Source organism: Neofelis nebulosa, chromosome 1, assembly GCF_028018385.1.
Source record: "Neofelis nebulosa isolate mNeoNeb1 chromosome 1, mNeoNeb1.pri, whole genome shotgun sequence".
Classification (NCBI taxonomy): Eukaryota; Metazoa; Chordata; class Mammalia; order Carnivora; family Felidae; genus Neofelis; species Neofelis nebulosa.
In genome coordinates, this window is record NC_080782.1 from 67,000,160 (window position 1) to 67,019,908 (window position 19,749).

Here is a 19,749-nt window from a genome sequence, read left to right on the forward strand (position 1 = left end):
CTTTCAAGTCAGCCTCTTGGTAAGCCATTTCCAGCGTGCCCAGGCAAGATGGGGGGAGGGGGTTCCCTTATCCCAGTGCTTGACACATGCTAATGTGCTAGTCCAGTTTTGTGTCAGTCTCTCCACTGGACCGAGCTTCTCCAGGGAGAGAACTTAACTGCATCATGCTTTGGCTCCCAGTATTTATAGAAGTGTTTGCTGAATGAATACATGACTGGCTGACTGAAGGAATCCAGCAGTTTCTGAGGCCAGGACTCGTCTTTTCTCCAATCATTGGCCCCAGGCTCCCTGACCCTTATGCCTCCCAAACTCATACAGACCTTCCCATAGCAGTGAGCTGTGCTAAGGCTTCTGGCAGCCAGCACTGTTCGTGCCCCTGAAGTCTTGGGGGATTGGGGCAAGGGATTCCTTAGGGAGGAGAGGTGGTACAGCTAGGCTCCCCCCCACACCCACCTTCTTTTTCAGCTTGTGCCGGGCCCGCTTGGCGGCCCTGGCGGTGTTGGGGACTTTGGGCTCCGTGCTGTTGATGAATTCCAGCAGCTCATCCACATCTCGGTGGTCCACGGCGGGCTCCCCAGGGATCCCGCCCAGGGTGCCCCCCTTCACGGGCAGCTCCTCTTTCCGCCTGGTCAGCCTCGAGCGGAGCTTCTCTCGGATCTCTGTATAATTCCGACTCGTCGGGGCAGCGGGTGGCTGGGGGAGGGGGAGGTGCTGACGTTACACACCCTGGGCCCGGGAAGCCCGGAGCACTCCCACCCGCTGGCACCGAACATGTGGTGAGAAGCGAGACAACTGTTCTTTCTACCACAGCCACAAAGGCCAAGTGGCTTCAGCCTCGGCCAGGCCCAGAGCTAAGGCAGCGGTGGGCGGAGGGAGTGGGAGGTATGCAACAGCATTGTAAGCCCACTGACTTGGGAGCCAGGAAAGCAGGTTTGAGCCCGGGCTTTGTCACTCGGAAGCTGTATGACCTTGGGCAGGTCACTTAGTCTTTGTGTGCCTCGATTTTGTCATCTTTGAAATGAGAATAATAACCCCTAGCTCAAAAGTGACTAACAATGTGATTACTTTCATTTCTTCTGTCCTCAACTGCTCTCCCCTAGCCGGCGGCCCTTTGCTCTGCACTTTCAGACTTCTGAACTGTTTTCGCTCTCTGTACAGACAGCACGTACTCTGCCCTGAACCTTCTTCCTGGTGCCGCCTGCACTTACGGCCTGTCCCTCGCAGTCTCTCACACTTGGAGGACTGAGAGCCTTTGCTTCCACTCTGCCTTCATCACGCACAAGTGTTCACTTCTCTGTGATTACACACATATACATACTCATCAGAAACATAGCTTTCTCTCTACCATTTCCTTTCCTTTTTGCCTACGGAAAAAAAGTCAATCTTAAGGAGAAACCAGGAAAAGAGCAAAGGGAGCAAAGTGTTGAAAAATCCCTACCTCACAAATGTGCTGTAAGGGTTAAGTGAGTGGACACAGGCTGCGAGAACTCAGAAGGTTCCAGTGTGGTTATAATCCCCCTGAGCAAGGGGAAATCTGGGGAGAGTAGGGTGCTCCTTTGGCTCACCTTAACTGGCCCTCAGCCCTCTCTGGCCTGGGCAGGCTCACTCACCGCATTGTGGCCGAAGAACTCACAGTAGCAGCAGTCACAGAACTTTCCATCTCTCTGGTGAGTGGAGGATGAGGTGCAGGAGCTGCGCTCTGAGCTGCTGTCCTCTTCCTCACCCAGGCCCTCATCTGCCTCGCAGGGCTGGGGGAGCTGGCAGGCCAGGCCACTGTGTGTAAACTTGTGCCCTTTACACCCAGGGTCTCTGCTGATGGGGGAAAAAGATAAACCCACAGATGAGGGAGGGCATGGCAGGAGCAGGCTGCAGCAGGAGCCCGGGGAAGCATTCTCACCATTGCCATCCCAACTACCCTTCATGTGCCTCATCCCACAAAGGCCGAAGCAGTCAGATTGTTATCAGTGCCTCTCACAAAAACAGGGCCATCACCCTGTGGGCTGTGGGCTGATGGCTCTCCTGAAGCATCCAAAGGAGGTCAACAGGGTCAATTTCCTTTTACCCTTTAGGTCCTTAGACCAAATCTGCACCAGTGGGTGGATTTGTCTTAGCTGTGGGGCCTTAAATCTGGGAAAGTCAATGTGCCTTGTGGGCCAGACTCTAAGAGCTACTGTACTGTTTGGGACAGGTACTATATTTAGCATATTCTAAGCATCTCCCAGGTCCTGCAAAATAGATGTTGCACTGGAGATAACTTGCAGTGGAGGTAACTAAGGTAGGTAACTAAGGGTCAGAGTGCTTCACTGCTTTGCCCAAGGAGAGGCTAGGGCTCAGCCTGTGCCTGCCTGTGTGCAAAGCTCATGCTCTCCCACTGTACTGCTCTGTCTCTGGACTTCAGGAAAAACTGGGGGCATCACATAACATAGACTATTTTTCCAGGATAAGAAAAAGACACTGGCCCACAAAGTCCCAAAACTGGAGCCAGAAGAATAAGAGCCCTGCCCTGGCCATCAGAAGCTGGAATGCCCTAGGGCTGGGGACATGGGGTGAGGCTGGGATGGTGGGAGCCAGGAGAAAGGGCAGGGCAAGGAGCAGTGAGAAGGCTTGGCTCCCAGGGCAGTCTGTTGTGCAAGGGGTAGAAAAGGAGGGGCAGGAACCATTATCAGTGGTGCTCAGAGAAGCTTAATCCAAAATGACCATTCTTCACCTACATTAGCAAAATTAAAATAACCCATGCTCCTGAGAATATGAAGAAGCTAGCACCCTAATACTGGTGGTTACATAAATTTGGAGAGACTTTTGGAAAGCAATTTTTCAGTATGTATTAGGAACCCTTCTCAAAAAAGACCTTCTGACATCTTTTAAACAGAGAACTTTTTTCATTCTGAGGGACCTTTTCCAAGGAGAAAACCCCAAAAGAGGGAAACAGCTTTAGGCAAAGACATCTTTAGAGACATTATTTACAATGTTAAAATACCGGAATGATTTAAATCATTAGCAACTAGAGAACAGGGAAGTGCACTATGGAGAATATTCTCCACCCTTCAGCTGAGACCCGGAAGACCACATAGGAACCACACAATGAACGCTATGTGAAAGAGGACAACAACTGTATAGACACCACCAACACTGTGTGGGTAAGACCCGTAGGGAAAACTGCTAAAAGTGGTGGCATTGGGGTGGTGGGATTTTAGAATGAGAAAATTCAAATGCATACTAAACACAGCTCTGATTTCTAATACAAAAATACGTACCTTTCTCCTCCACAAATAATTTTATCTTTCACATACATGTTAATATAAACTTCTTCAGTACTTAGAATTACTTTAGGGAATCCTTAAGGCCATAATTCCTGACTCAAACACAGATTTGGGTACAAGAATGTTTATTACAGCCTTGTTTTTAATGGTTAAAAACTAGATATACCCAAATGTCCAGGAATAGGGGAATGATAAAATAATTTATGAATTATGCTACTGCTATGCAAGAAGACATTTTGAGACCACTGGAAAGTTTTCTGAAGAATTTTAACTGGGGAAATGATCTATCATGTTAAAAAAAAAATAACTACACAAAAATATATAAACAGAGACCTAATTTATATACAGAGACATCAGGAAGAAAATATACCAGTGTTAGAGGTTTATCTTTAGGTTTCAAGGAAATTTTTTCTTCGTTAGACACCCTGAACTTTTCCAAGTTTTTAAAAGACAACAGTTACTTCTTTTAGGATTGTAAAAATGATACAAAAGACATAGAATCTATCGTTCAATTTCTACCCCAAAGGTATGCTCTGTGAAGTCTCTCAGAACTCAAAGTCGAAGTTAGCAGGGAGTATACCCTTTGTGCCACTCACTTACCTGTGAGTGCTAGGGAGCTGCTGAGAGCTGGGAGGTGGGAGGAGAGTCCCGCTGCAGTGCCCGCCGCAGTGCCCACTACAGGGGTGGCTGCACCCTGAGAATGGTGGAGGCATCTTCAGGAGCGGCATGCTGGTGGAGGGCAGGTGGGGAGTCTGACATGCCCCTGGGGTGTGTGGGGCGGCAGCAGCGGCAACAGGGCATTCTGAAGCTTGGGCAGGGAAAGGCGCTGCCGGGGTAGCAGGTGGCAGGTGTGGATGGGGTGGTGAGCCAAAGGACCCGGGGTGAGATGGGATCGGCGACGCGGGCTGGGGGTGGTGGCCAGTGGGGCTGTTAGGTGGAGCAGTGAGGTCTGAGTGCCGGTGGTGCTCCGAGAGAGAGAAAACCTCACCTGTGGACGGATGGGGAAGAAAGGGGTCAGAGTGAGAGCCAAGACCCTGGGAAGGAAAGCCCAAGGGCTCACTGCTACAACATCCTGCTTACTATGACCAGAGGGAACCTGTCTGGGGATAGCCTCTCAGCACAGTGGACCCTGTGAGCTTTTGGGAAGGTCTAACAGTGCCTCAGACTGGAGAGTTTTTCCTTGCAGGCAGCAACTTGGGTAGACAGGGTCAAGGAGCCCAGACCTGAGAGAGAAGGCACCAGGAATGCCCGCCCCACAGAAGGCCCCAGCACCTCTGCTGTGGCACAAACGGGGGATATGTGTTCTGTCTCTCGGGGCCTCTCTAGGATTGCTTGTTCATAGGTATTCCTCAGGCCCAGGGAAGGGTCCACAGAAGCCAGTGGAGCAGCAGGCCAAAGCTCTGCCTCTGGGCCATGAGGAGACTGAGGCAGCCAGGGTGTACCAGACTCTCAGGTGGCTCTAGATTTCAGAGAAGTGGGAAAAGGCTTTGAGGATTCACTTTCACTTATGCATTAAAATAAGTGGAATTCTACTCATCTCTCACAATTCTGGGAGGAGCACCCCTCTAGAGAACTCAGGCCCTTAATTTAGTTATTATTATCTTTTATGTTAATTCCAGTATAATTAACATATGGTGTTACACCAGTTTCAGGCCCTCAATTTAGTAGCAGACAATAATTAGTATTTATATCATACCTCAATAACCCAAGACCTTTTCTTTGGGTCTCTAAGGGTTAGCTCAGGATCTAAAGAAGGCTTATATATCTGTGAAGTTGGCTAATAATCCTGGCAGCTTGCACCAACTTCTTGTCGATAGAAGTGCAGTGCTTTTATATCTGTTCTTTAGGTGGAGAAAAAGAGGTCTGGGAAGACAAAAGCACTCAGGACCTCTGTGCTGCTGCAGGGGTCAGGTATTAGGTGACTGTAGTCCTAATTCCCTAAGGATACTCCCAGACTCCACTTTCTGTTCAGCCAGTGTTCACCATGCCCCCTCCTGAATCTGATGGGAAAGCTATCACAGCCAACGACAGTTATTTTTCAACTTCAGGGTTGTGGGGAAAGGGGTGCCACGGAGACAGTCAAGGGCTAGGTACCCCCTGCTTCCATTAGAACAGCTCCTTTTACTTATTTTAATAACTGGCCTCCTGATTTGTTTAATAAAGTGGATAGGAAAATAGCTCTCTACATTTATGTGGCCTGGCTCTCTCCCGAGCTCGGAGACTCACCAGGGATGGTAGGAGGACTCCCGAGTGAGCTACCCGGCACGGCCCCACTGGAGTGCGGAGAGTTCCAGAGGCCCGAGAGCTTATGTGCTGACAGGAAGGAGCTGGGATCCCAGTCCCCTGAGTTCCCATGGCAGGAGGAGGAGGACGAGGACGATGAAGAGGAGGACGAAGAGGAATGAGAGTCACCCCCACAAGACTGTGATTTGCAGGATGTGTGTGACAAGGAGATCTGGAGAAGGGGGAAGAAAAAAGCTCATGGTAAAACAGCAAACATCAGAGCTGACCCTCTGTGGCCTGAGCTTACCCAGGAGCACCTCCTCCTCCAGGTCCTGTGCCATGGTCAAAGCACAAGTCCCACAACCCCAGGTGAAAGGGCCAACGTGGATCAGGCCTTTGTTGGGAGAGGCCGAGGTGCTCCCGATAAAGTGAAGTGTGTGGATACTGGTGACAGAGACTCTGGTAGGGATACAGACTGCCTGTCAACTGTGGGCCTTTGGGGAGTCCTGATAGCTGCCAAGGAAAGGAAGGGACTTTAAGTCAAAAGTCCTGAAACGGACATGACCCTGGGGAAAAGAAAGGGGCTGGAGGGGAATGAATGAGAAATGAGGCAAGTCTGACTGCTGTGATTCAGGAGATGCCAGTTAGATGGCTCTTGGGCATCTTGGAGGCCTTCTAACTGAGGCACATGGTAGATCCTCAAACCAGCCTTTGCTCTCTGTATCATACTGGTTGGCTTTCAAGCTGCCACAGAGCTGAAGGCAGCACGGTGACATGGAAGGGGCAGGATCTCCATCGACCAGTACCTACAAGCTGGCCCTCACACTGCAGAGACCCTCCTCAGGGGCAAGGGGGCTCCCTGAAGCCTCTCTGTTCTTGCCCCAATTGTGAACCCAACCCGCAGCCCCTAAGTGCTCGGGCGCAGGGTCTGCTGGAGAGCACCTGAGAGAACAGGGAAGGAACAGCTTAACAGCCTGATCTCTCTGGGCAGGCAGCCCTCCTGCATTCAGGGACCCCTCCTCAGCTGTTACCTACCGCCACTGCATGTTCTCGACCTGTCTGCCTTTCATCTTCCTCCATGCTCTTTCGGCAACTCTGGCAGACCCATAGAGGCATCTCGCCTAGGAGATTCTTGACGAGCTTTGGCATGAAGTCAGGGGGCAGCTTCTCACCCTGCAACACCAGTCCATTTTGGGAAGGGCCTTCTTCCCAGCCTTTGCGTTCCCGATGACATAGTAGGCAGCAAGTCTGCACAGACTGGGTGGATGTGGGGGGAACCTGTCCAATAGACAGAAACAGGGTTTCCCAGGAGGGGAAAGGTTTTGCTTAGAAATAATATCAACAAAACTAATACCTTCACTTATTATGTGCCAGGCACTGGGTTAGGCACTTTATTAGGCACTACATAATTTTAGTCCTAGTGATAGCTCTGCAGACTAGGTGTTATTTCCTTTTTTTTTTTTTTTTTTTTAAAGACGAAGAAACAATTTCAAGAAGTTAAGTAAGTTGCTCAAGGTCTTAGAGCCAGTGAATGGCTGAATTAGGAGTTGAGTCCCAGTGAGGTTGACTTCAAAGCTCATGCTCCAATGCCCTGATGTCTCCAAATCTTGAAGATTAAAGGAAGGTCCTCTTCCTTCTCTGGTATGTCTGGGAGAGCCCGCCATTCTTAGGCTGTCTGTGTAGTCCATAGACCAATTCCCATCTGGGGGTGGGGGATGCTCTCAGTTAATGCTGAGTTTGGGAGAATGTCAGGGTTTCCTGAAAGCTGCACAATTCCATTAGGATCACAGCAGAATTTTGGAGGCGGGGTTTTGCACAGCTAGTCAGAAAGCATTAATTCAATAAAAAACTGAGTTGGAGAAAGGGTAAGGCAGACCCTGGCGTTCTGAGAGGTAGTGAGGTATGGTGAAAAGAATCTGGGCTTTGTGGGTCAGACTGACACACATTCTAATGCCTCCCCCCTAGCACACATTAGCTGAGTGACCTTGAGCAAGTTATTCAACTTCCCGAGCTCCGATTTCCTACCTACCTTGCAGAGTTGTTGTGAGACTCAGTGTATAAACAGGGAAAGTGCCTAGCCCTGTGCATGCTCAAAGCATAGACCCAATATACAGTAATTATTATTTGGACTTTCTTTTTTCCTTCTAGGACAAATGACATAGAAATAGAAGTCTATAGGTTTTATGTCACATTGAGGGGTATGATTGGGAACCCGATTGCATTTAATGACCCCAATTAATGGCTTTCCTATATCCTGCAACTTTGGAAGGCAGCTTTGCTCACCACTATACCAATGCCACTGCTTCCAGGGCTATTCTGCAACTTTGTAGAACCCTCTCTCTCTGACACTTCGTCATGTCACTTTCTTTGGCCAATGGGATGTTAGCAAATTTGCTGCCAGCATAAGCTTAAAAGTATGTATGCATTTCTACTTGCTTCTTTGCATGGCTGGGCTTGCTCGCTCTTGCACCTCTGCCTCCCACGAGAGCATGACTGGGCTAGCTGCTGGAGGGATGTTGAGAGACACGTGGAGAAATCTGAGTCTTCCTCGCTGACTGGCCAGTGGATCTGATAACATGAGTGAGCCCAGCTGAGATCAGTCAAGTCAACCCAATTGGCAGAAATACCCAGTCAACCCAGAGACTCATGAGAAATAATAAATGGTGTTGTTTTAAGCCACTAAGTTTTGGGGTGGTTTATTACATGCAATAGTTATATTAACTGATATACCTTCCAAACTTACCCACCACTAGGTAACAGGTGTTTGCAGAGGCCTAAGCAAAGGAATAAGGGTATCATCCTCATCCTACCAAGAAAATAAATGCCATCATCTTTCTCGAATAAAATCACTTTCTCACAATAAATTGGCATCAGGGTATCCTTAAACCTGTAATGTTACAATTACACTGACCTGGGTCTCTGGCTTCTAGGAGGAAAAAAAAAGGAACCAAATAGTAGTACCAGAAGCATAATGAAACATTTGGGGCAGTACAAAGACCTTCGAAAAGAGTACCAGAGAAAGAGAAATCTTGTATGTGGAACTCATGTGAGATACTACCTAAAAGGTTTCTGTCAAAGGAACATTTCAGTGGACAAGGCAACTGCTTAACTGTACCTGCATAAGGATATAGCTTCTAACCCACTGGTGGTGAGCATCTTATGGAAAGGGTGGGAGTCTGATGGAGGAGGATGGTATTCTGAGAAGTTAAGGCAAAGGAGGCCTTTCTGAGAAGTATCCCCAGGCAAATTTTCTTAGCTATCTATAAGGTGCCATAGTAACTCCAGAGGGAGCAGGTGAGATCAACACCCAAGTCCCTTTTCCTGTACTGATGGTGACCATCCATATTCTTATGGAAAACACCAGGACATGTCATTTTACTACAACAGAGTTTCATTTCATTTGGGTATTAGGTTCTAAAGTTACTACATAAGAGGAAAATCTATGGGTAAAATTATTCTGAAATTCTTTGTATGCATTGTGAAGTATAGTATATATAGTTCTGGCACAACCAAGAATTCAAATGTATAACATATATGGGCAATGTTCAATAAACGTTTTTTTTCCTTTTAAAAGCAAATACAGAATTTTTATAAGTTAAACACGTGATCAGTGTGACTATACTTAGTGCCAAAGTACTTGTGGGAGGCACTGGGTGTAGTGGAAACGACACTGGTTTTTGGCACTAATCTTGGGCCTCTAGCACTTACCAGCTGTATGATGTTGGGCAAGTCCTACTCTCTGTTTCTTCATCTGTAAAACGGGATTAAGTCCTAACTTGTAGGATTGGCTGTGAATATTAAATGGACAAAGCACCATGCTCACTTTGGCAGCACATATACTAAAATGGACAAAGCACCTACTCCAGTGCCAGGCCCATAATACGTTGCTCAACATATGGTACTAATTATGAACATGATGGGAGTGATGGGAAACATTTAAAATCAGGCCTAAGCTTGAAAAATACAGAAAATATGTCACTCTACTTTTTAATACAAGCATCTCTAATGTGCAGTGAATTTAAGGTGACTTTTAGACATCTTAATCTCTGCCCTCTACCCCATGAAGTCATTCTTTAAGTTCCCCAAATACTTTCTATACTCTCCTACCTCTACCTTGTGCCTTTGCTAAAGGGGATCTTCTGTTTTGAATCCCCTTCCTCCCAAGTTTATCAATAAGTAGTTAGGCAGGGCTTAAATCCAACTTCATCCAGGCTTTCCCAGAGGGTTCCTGTTGTAATTTACCTCTCCTCTCCATATCTCCACAGCACATTATGCCTTGGTTACAGCATCTGTGCCTTCCACTTAACTTATTTACCTGCATTTTCTGTCCCTTCTACTAGAATGTGCTCCTAGAAGGCAAGCATCAGGTATGATTCTTGTCTGGATCTCTTACAATGTACCAGAGGGCATAGGATCAGCTGGGCACATAGTGGCTAACTCAAATTTATTAGATGTCACTATGGCAATACAGCTTAGTGAGACATTGCTTGAAATTCTGAAATTATTGCTTCTCACAGAGAAAGTCCATCCCCCTACCCTGGACCTTCATCTGAATGGTTCCAATCTCAAGCATGCAAGAGTGAAAGATCACATTCCTTGGGGATTACAATCAGATGGCTTCATTTATGGAATAATGTGGCTCTCCCTAGAGCCAAACTGGTCCGCATTATAAATGAGATTAGCCATCAATGGAAGTGAACTTACAGGACAGGCTGTCTTTCCAGTTAAAGAAAAGAAAACACAGGGCATAGAAAGTTAATTAGGTCCTAACTGAAGCAGGAATGATACCACCTACATTGCATAAGGTTGTCTAGACTAAGTGACATTAGAGATGCAAAGCTTATTAGCTCAAAGGAGCCATACAGTAGACACTCAATCTATCATCACCTAGGCCTTCTGGCTGTTCTGTTCTTAATAAATCTACATTGGAAACCAGTTATCCACTGTCATGAGCTTGGTATACTTTTCTTCTTTCTGGCCTGGCAATTCTTGGGGCTATCTCCAAAGCTGTCTTAATCCTAAATCTTAGTGCCTGCCCCTGAATACAATGCATGGTGGAACCTGGGGACTTTTTTCTCTGACATTTTCATCTCTACTGCCAGAGGGTGGTGAAAATCCCAAATCCTAGAGATGTTATATTCAGTCAGTACTACCACTGTTCCTGCAAATTTTTGCTTTGCTATAGAAAAGCTCTTGGTTCAGAATTCTCTTTGACTGCAATGTCCTGCCATTTTTCAAATTCCCGTCAATCATGACCCCTTATGTCCTGAAGTCAACTCAGGCTTTTAAAGTAGCTGTTCTCAAGCTGCATTTTTTACACCAGGCACAGTATCCCCACACAAGAACACGAACAATAAATGTTTATAGAATGAATGAAACACCCAACCATTCTTCTTCATCATAATGGGTAGGGAACTGATCCTTAAACTCAGGAGCCCTGGACAATAATTATTCCTTCTTACTTCAGTTTAAATGTCAGAGCCTCTCCAGCTAAAGATCTGGAACTAGGAAAAAGATAGGGGAAGAGCTAGGAAAGGTTCTAGACTTGGGATCTGCTCAAAAAAGACTCCAAGATTAAATTCTGCTTCACTCTAGACAAAACCAGAATCTCTGGAGTGTGGGGTTACTCACCCGAGGGTCCTGTTTTAGCATGCAAATTCCCAGAGCAGTCAAGGAGCCAGGTGAACCCTAGACTGTAGCCACTCCTTCCCCAGGGGGCAGGCATATGCAACCACTATATCTCTGCTCTCTCACCTGACCAGGTCCAAGACTTTTCTGTCTTGGCCTGAGAAACATTATGCTAGGGTATTCTAGATATTTCTGGATAAGAATAGTTAAAATCAAAGGAAAAGGAAGCCAATTTTTCTCATGGAACACCATTTTTACTTGAAGAATGACTGACAAACTCTGGTTACTCAGACTTGAAAAATGCCAGACATTTTCTCAAAAAATGAACAAAATGAACCCATCACTTCCAGGAAAACAACTTTTTACTTGTGGCCAATGACAAAATTCAAGCTTTCAGGCAAAATTCAGAATTTTGGAAATTTGGAAATTAGAATTTTGTATCCACCATCATGAAATCAAAAGCTTCCCAATCCTTAGACTTTTCTGGTGTAAATGGTGGTTATAGTGACAAATGTTATTTTTTGATACTGTAAAATGAAATGGGAAAACATTTGGAAGAGCTGCATAACTCAGTGAACCTATTTTCCAAATGAGCAAAGCATGATGTTTCAGAATCATGCATTGTTAAAAAAAATCCATTCAAAGTGCTAGATAAACCAACAGATTTTAATGTAATGAGTGCAAAGACTTCATTAAAATGGTCTCAGATTCCACACTGCAAAGAAGAATTATCAACAATCACCTGGAAAGGCTTTTAAAATACTCCTTCCTAGAGGCGCCTGGGAGGCTCAGTTGGCTGGGTATCTGACTTCAGCTCAGGTCATGATCTCCCAGTTGATAAGTCCGAGCGCCGCATCAGGCTCTGTGCTGACAGCTCAGAGCCTGCAGCCTGCTTCGGATTCTGTGTCTCCCTCTCTCTCTGCCCCTCCCCTGCTCATGCTCTGTCTCTCTTTCTCTCTCTCAGAAATAAATAAAGATTAAAAAAATTTTTTTAAAATACTCCTTCCTTTTCCAACATCTGTTTGAGGCTGGATTTTTAAAATACACTTCAAAACAATGTACTGCAGCAGACGGAATACAGAAACACATATGAGCATCCAGCTTCTTTCTATTAAGCCAGACAAACAAATTTGTGAAAATGAAAATGAGACCAGTCTTCTATTATTTTTTTGGAAAATGTATTTTCCATTAAAAAATTATGTATGTTAACATGACAGGTTTAATATTGATATTCTTAAATGATTTAGTAACTAAATATTTTTAAACTTTCTCAGCTTTAATACTTATTTTGGTAAATATGAACAGATAAAACCAACAAAAGAAAGCTCTTTTGGGTCCTCAATAATTTTTAGGAGTATAAAAGGTCCCTAAGACCAAACACTTTGAAAACTGCTAATGTAAAGTCTCTAATGGTATGGTGCCTGTAACCCAGTGGGTGCACAGTAAGCAATAGCGATTATTAACAATGATAGTTCATGGCATATCTGGACAGCTCTTTTGGGGCATAAATTTCCCACCTCATCTTTCTGTCCACAATTTGGGAATTGCTGGAGAATAACCCAGGTCACCAGGCGAGGCAGCTATCAAGGTCTGCTCTGAGGCTGGATCTAACAGCCAGCACTAAACCTGTTCTCATTTCTCTCATGGATTCCTTTTAATCCCAAGAGTTTGTGTATGTTTGTAGAGGATTCCCCCAAGACATATGCTCTATTTAACCAGTGGTCCTGCAATAGCTTCCAAATTCTATTCTGAAATGGCCCATTAGAGCATTCAACTCTCAAGGCACCCAACTCCAAGAGCCTCCCTGTCACTAAGGCAGAAGACAACAGTAGCAGCTAAAATTCCCTTCCAGAAGCAGAGAAAATTATTAATACCCAGCCTACCAAAAGTCACCAGCTCGGTTACTGCAACTTACTCTTCCATTCACCCACTCATTTCCTCCTTTAGTGAACATGCTCAGAGCCCATTCTCATTGTGCTAGGTACTGGGAAACATCGAATAACATAGAATTTCTGCCTTAAGAACACATGCTTAAACCAGGCAGGTTCATGCATGGGGACATCAATACTCCCAAACTCCCAGATGCCTCATATTCATTTTGGAGAATCAGGCAGGGACACAAATTAAAATAACACACAATTAAAATTAATGTAACAAAATAATATACAAATTAAAACAACCAACCAACCAACCAACCTGGGCACTGGGCTTCTCTGCTTCATGTAAGCTTATTATGTGCCTTCTCATGTACCTATCCAATTTGAGTATCTCCTTCTTTTAGCTCCTTTTCCCACCTTGGTCTCTCTTTAATCTCCTGGCTTTCTGGTTGAGTTCACTACTGCAGCACTTTCTGGCCCCTGTGTTTCATGACTTGGCCCCAGCTGACCTCTCCATGCTTCATTTCCAAGCTTAACATCTGAGAATCTTAGGTTCTATTCGTACTGCTCCTCCAGCAAGTACACTGTGCCCTGGAAACCTCAGCATCTCAGTTCCACTCCCCAGCAAATTTGTACTCATGCCCTAAGATCTTGGTCAAAGGTCAAGCTTTTGCTGGACCAGGCTGAGTAGAACTAATTCTTTTACTATAGTACCTATCACACTACACCATAGACATATTCTGTCTGTCTCAAACCCCTGGTGGAATGGGGACTCTTTGGGGGCAGGGAGTGCATCTTGGTCATTTAAGTGTGCCCGGGAACCCAGGCTTGGCTTGGACCTGACACATAGCAGGCATTCACTGAATAAATGAATAAATGCTTAAAAGCCCACCTGGCTCACATTTTAGTTGCTCTATACAAAGGACAGAGTCTAAAGACAAGCTGAACTAGCCACTTCCTGGATATGCTATGCTAAAGGGCCTATCTTTGTGACTCTGGGCTACTGATGAGAGGGCATCAGTGTGAAGAATCTCAGACCATTCTGAGGCTGGCAATCAGAGCTACATTTAATTCTTAACGAGGTGATATAAGTGCACCTCAGTGCCCTAGAGCTTTCACCCAAACTCCCACTCAGTCTGTTGTCTCAGTTCCTTCCTGGATGAACAGCTATTTCATATCAGCCAGTTTGTGGAGAATCTTCTCTGGTTGTACAAGCTCAGCCAAGGACAGGGTAACGAGTCTCTCTGACCCCAGTGGCCTTCCACCTGCCCAAGGCTAGCTCATCTGTTGAACCTGCTTTCTGGGTGCGGTCAGCCACAAGAAGGCCTAAACTGTTGCTTAATAACTTAGAACTTCAGGCAAATCATATAACCTACTCTGTCACCCGAGCATGGATTTCTCATGGGTGGAAGAGTATGAACTTTGGAGATAGACTGTTGTGAGTTCAAAACCCAGTTCTGCCATTTCAGTATTATCTTAATTACTCAATTTCTTTGAGCCTCAATTTCCTCATTTATGAAATGAGAATAAAACCATACTTCACAGAGTTGTGAGGACAGAAGGAAATAAATTATGTAAAGTACCTGGCCTGGGCCTGGCACACAGTAGGTGCTCAATACCCGTTAGTTTCTTTCCTCTTCTGTCCTGGAAGAAATGACAGGGAAACTTACTAAGTGAGACTTGCCCAATCCAAAGTTATTACTTGAAGCACAGGACAGAGGACTAGACAGGTGACCTTCAAGGCCCCTTTGAACCCCCCCATCCACGATCTCTGGCTACAACTTCCTAATAAGACCCTTCCATGTTTCAGGGTCCTTCTTACTATCTAGTTTCCCTATATCACTTTTCAGAGTAGATGAAGAACCTATTCATTTCAGAATGGAGAGAGAACCACAAAAGTTGCTGGACAGCTGAGAGCCTTGAGGAGGGACTATAAGGAGATGGCCTAGGACTGTAGCATGTTCATCCACCTATAGGTTGAAGGATGAGTGTGGGAGCAAGGGCACAGAACCAAAGGGTGTAAACAAAGGGCCCTTCCTGGGACACAAGACCTTCTCTCCTTAGTCCTTTTCTGTTCTGCACATCCTGCCAGGAAAAACCATTAACCACTCCTTTCCCCAATATCCATTCTTTCCCCAAATATATAAAGCACCACACCCTCACTGATGTTGTTCCCCTCTGCCTCTTCTTTTTTAGGCACAGTTAGGGTGTTACTTCCTTCTAAGTCCACAGGCAGAATTAACTGCTTTGCTCTGGGATGCCCTAATGCTTTCTTACATACCTCTTGAATAGAGCTTATCGTACGTGTCCCAGTTTTTGAGATCTGTCTTCTCCACAACACTGAGAACACTGAGGGCAGGACCTGTGTCCCATGACTCACTGCATCCTGATCATTCAGCAGAGATGACAGCATGTAATGGGCATGGGTAAGAGTTTGGATACACAAGGGAAGATCAGCAGTTGGAGAATAACATTAATGGGGCAACAACTGGAAAACTGGGGAAAGCCTGTTTTTTGTTTTTAAAACTAAGGCTGTTTCTATTCCTGCTTATGGAAAAGCTCCCCTCTCTGGAAGCCCTATTCTTTGAAGAATATCCTAGGCTTCCACAAAGCTCCTCATACCACCCTCAACTGAGCAGTTAGCAGACCCAGCCACATACCAGAATCACCTGGGGCAGTTTAACAACAAGATTCCTGGGCTCTGGACCTAGAGACTCTAATTCTGTAGGTCTGGGACAGAATCCAGCAAAACACGGAGGATCTGATGATTAGTTAGGCTAGGATGAGGAAGAAGTGGAATCAAGCAATCACAGCTACCTCTTCCACTGAGAATTACGTCCTCTCATGCTATCAGAGAACTTACCCAAGAACATGTTTATTTTCCTATTTAAAAGCTTTCATTGATTCCTCACTGCCTGCAGGATAAAGCCCAAACTTCTTGCTGTGGTTTTCTAGAACCCTACTAACCTCTCCAGCCTGATCTCATGCTACTCTGCCTGAATTGGGCAATTCTCGCCTCTGGGTCTCTACATTGCTTTCTTTGTTTAGACACTTTCTCTCACCTTCTCTAAAGGAACTTCTACTCAACCTTGAAGCATCAGCTCTGAGAAATCTTCCATTGGTTATCATATTTGTGCATCTTCAGCACCAAATATCTATAATAATCATAGCTACCACTTGTGCTAAGTGCTTGACATGCAGCACTTGCTGCCCTAATGTGACTCTGGCATCACTGTCATACATGTGAGAAAACATGCTAACAGGGCTAAAACTCTTTGAAAGGCTGCGTACTAGGATCTAGGATTTGAACCGTAACTCAGAGGAAGTGATGCTCTTCTAGCCTAACTACAATTAATACATACATGTGGGCAGGAACTGATTCACTTCTGTATCCTCAGCTAGCCTAGGGTCTGGTACACAGATCAGGTGTCCATTAGTATTTGCAGAATAAATGAACACCAGATCAGGTGAGAGGGAGACTGGGTGTGATGTCTAAATGAATGAATGACTGCCAGCCTGGCCCAGCAGTAGAAGCTGGTAAGCACAAAGTGGAAGAAACCTAACTTTTACTTCTTTTATTTTCATTTGGTTTAACAGCCACTTATTGAGCACATGAGGACCGTGCACACTAAATACCCCACAAATGAGTTAAATATAGCCCCTGCTCTTAAAACTTCTAGGTTCAGTATATAAAGTCGTTAGGATCTTAATAGTTTATCTGATATTAGATATTAAGATTATAGCTCTGGGGATATTTTAAGGAAATTAAAAATTAAAAAAAATCTCAGCAGCTAAGTCTTCATCTTCAAAGGCCCTTTAACATTTCTACATAGTGAATCTCTACTGGCTTACAAAGAACCAGAGGTGGCAGGGATTCACCCCTTCTTGTATCGTTTCCTACTACTTGCAGTGAAAGTGGCCAGGCTGGGTGGGCAATGATTTTAAGGGGGGAGATTCCTGGGTATAGGGACTATCTTATTTATCTTTGTGCCCAAAATGAAAGCCCTAGCACAGAGGTCATAATGCTTGCTCAGTGGATCAAACATAATGAGATGGTTTCAATAAAGATACTGACTAATCCTGTGCTCCAGTCTCTTGAGGGAGCAGGTTTAACTCTGAGCAGTGGGGAACCAGGTCTCTAGAGTCTCTTTAAACTGGGCCAGGCAGGTCTCAGCAGGTGCCGTAGAGGTGAGAGATGGGAAACACAAGATGAGCTCAACCAGCACCAACTGCTGGTTTACAGTCTGGCAAGTCTCCTGAGGGTTTACTGAGTGTGCCCCTGGACTGCAGGCTGAGTGGTCCAAGAGAGATGGAAAGACAGAAGCAGAGCTGGCAGGCTTTGGATGGCACAGTTCCCACTATCTCCAACTCCTGCTCTAGCCTTGATGTACTAGGTGCTAGGTGGGTTGCTCCACATTTTCTTGTGATGTTGCTGATGAGGCTTAGGGAGGGGAAAAAACATGCCCAGGAACACAAAGCTAGAAAGAGACTGACCTTGGAGTTCACCCCAAGTCTGGAACACTAAACACTTTCTCACTATTGCCTTATTCAGCTGCTTTGTAAGGTTTTTTGTTCTTTGTTAATAAGGTAGTAACAGTTTTAGTTTAGTGAATGAGGATTTGGATTGTTAGTGAACAGATCAATAAAGTTTAGTGACCTGAAACAATTCTAAATAAGGACTTTTGGGATCCCCAATAAGCTAGCTCAAGGTCCCACATTTAAATGTGCACAAGTAGGGGCGCCTGGGTGGCGCAGTCGGTTAAGCGTCCGACTTCAACCAGGTCACGATCTCGCGGTCCGTGAGTTCGAGCCCCGCGTCAGGCTCTGGGTTGATGGCTCGGAGCCTGGAGCCTGTTTCCGATTCTGTGTCTCCCTCTCTCTCTGCCCCTTCCCCGTTCATGCTCTGTCTCTCTCTGTCCCAAAAATAAATAAAAAACGTTGAAAAAAAAAATTTAAAAAAAAAAATAAAAATAAAAAAATAAATGTGCACAAGTAATGCAGGGTGCCTGGATGGCTCAGTCGGTTGAGCATCGAACTTAGGCTCAGGTCATGATCTCACCATTCGTGGGTTCGAGCCCTGTGTTAGGCTCTGTGCTGACACTCAGAGCCTGGAGGCTGCTTCAGATTCTCTCTCCCTCTCTCTCTCTGCCCTTCCCTAGCTTGTGCATGTGCATGCTCTCCCTCTCTTTCTCTCTCAAAAATAAGTAGATAAACTTAAAAAAAATTAAATGTGTACAAGTAACCAAAGTGAGCGAAAGGGTCTGGATGGAACCAGAGTGGCCTTTGAACCTGAATTCAGAGTAATCATGGCTCTTCCAGCCTACCTGTGATTACTATATACATGTTCTCTGAACCACGAGCCCTTTGTGGGCAGGGACCATGTCTGAATTACTTCTGCATTCCCAGCTAGCCCAGGGCCTGGCACAGATCAGGGTGTCCTTCATATCAGGGGCAGACACTACTCAAAACTTCATATTATTGCCTTGCAGAAATTGGGCTCAGTGGCACCAGATTTTTAGAGTTTTAAGACATGGCACAAATCCAGTTTGTAGGAATCTTTTGGCTTTTAAGAAATTGGCTTAAAACAAAACCAAAGCAATATGTGACCTGGGACATTAGAACCTATCTGTGGATTGGAAGTGGTCCTATTTGCTGTCTTTGGCATGCGACAGTGAGTTTCACCTTGCTGGCCCACTCTGTGTACACAGAGTTTTAAGTGGCAGTGGGAGACAGAGATCCTCATCACAGGCACGCTAGGGGGCAGAACAATGACTCCAACCCTTTCAGCAGGTGCTTCTCACCAGGGCACAAAAGTCTGCTTCTGGCATTCAGAAACCCCCTCCCCAGCAAAAAAGTGGGGTACAATCAGAAAAGAGTTTGTCAGTTTGTTTTACCTCTTTGTGGCTATAATAAAAAAAAAATGCCTTGTAAATCCCACATAGTACACAAGAGTGTCCTTTTTTGGGGGCCAGGAGGCACCTGTGACCTATAGTGGGAGTTATTTGGGCATATGTCATATTTGTTTCTTCATCTGAAAAACAGTGTAATCGTATTTATATCCTTCAGTTCGTTAATATTTGTTAATTACCAGGCATAGGGGTACAATGGTAACTGACGTGGTTCCTGCACTCTCAGAGTTTATGTAGCAAAAGTAGACCAATAATTAAACCAATAGTTAACTCATCACATTTGTACTAAATGCTGAGGAAAGAACAGGAGTGGTGGGAAGATTAGAAGTATGGTATGTAGAGTGTCTGGCATGAATAAATTAATGAATTTGCAGGTCAGGCAGTGGAGTAGATAATGATGATTATAGCTCTTAGGAAAGCTGCGTCCTAAATAAAAATTAAATGATTAAGCCATTATCCAAAATTTTGGCCATGAATACTATAACCTAAGTGGCAGGCGACCCTAAAGTATTGCTGGTCTGAATGGGAAGGAGAGAAAACAACAGCTCCCCTGGCTCTCCCTATCCCAACTCTCTCCTTTTGTTGGACTCCCAGGGTGGCCCAGAGAAGCGAAAGAGGAAAGCTAGAGGGGGGAAGCAGGTTCAGGGTCTAAAGTCAGACCAGGCAAGGGTGGGGTCCAACCTGGGGAGTTGCATCCTTTGGAACCAGTCTCAGCCCAGGGGAGGGGGTGGGGTGAAGGTGGGGCTTCTGACACTCAATAAGTGGTGAAATTTTCATTAATTAAAAATCTTACTGTGATCTGAAACACAAAGGAGACCAGCATCAAAACTAGGTTACAATAAGCACAGGTTC

The 19,749-nt window shown here is 45.3% G+C and overlaps 1 protein-coding gene across 21 annotated transcripts in view; it reads right to left on the bottom strand.

Moving 5' to 3' along the window:
* FAM193B (family with sequence similarity 193 member B) overlaps positions 1–19,749 on the bottom strand; it is a 32,202-nt gene that overhangs the window by 10,759 nt on the left and 1,694 nt on the right. For 3 of the 21 annotated variants that reach the window (XM_058724584.1, XM_058724588.1, XM_058724665.1), the window contains 6 exons: positions 14,572–14,632; positions 6,519–6,761; positions 5,487–5,715; positions 3,861–4,248; positions 1,611–1,812; positions 454–693 (listed from right to left, as the gene is read on the bottom strand). In XM_058724584.1, the coding sequence (XP_058580567.1) occupies positions 454–693; positions 1,611–1,812; positions 3,861–4,248; positions 5,487–5,715; positions 6,519–6,632 (1,173 nt within the window). In that variant the 5' untranslated portion in view covers positions 6,633–6,761; positions 14,572–14,632. Of the gene's footprint in view, positions 1–453; positions 694–1,610; positions 1,813–3,860; positions 4,249–5,486; positions 5,716–6,518; positions 6,762–7,919; positions 8,052–8,226; positions 8,290–9,191; positions 9,272–14,571; positions 14,633–19,578; positions 19,697–19,749 lie in introns of those variants that run through there. The other 18 variants (XM_058724543.1, XM_058724650.1, XM_058724548.1 and 15 more) reach the window with 15 other exon arrangements.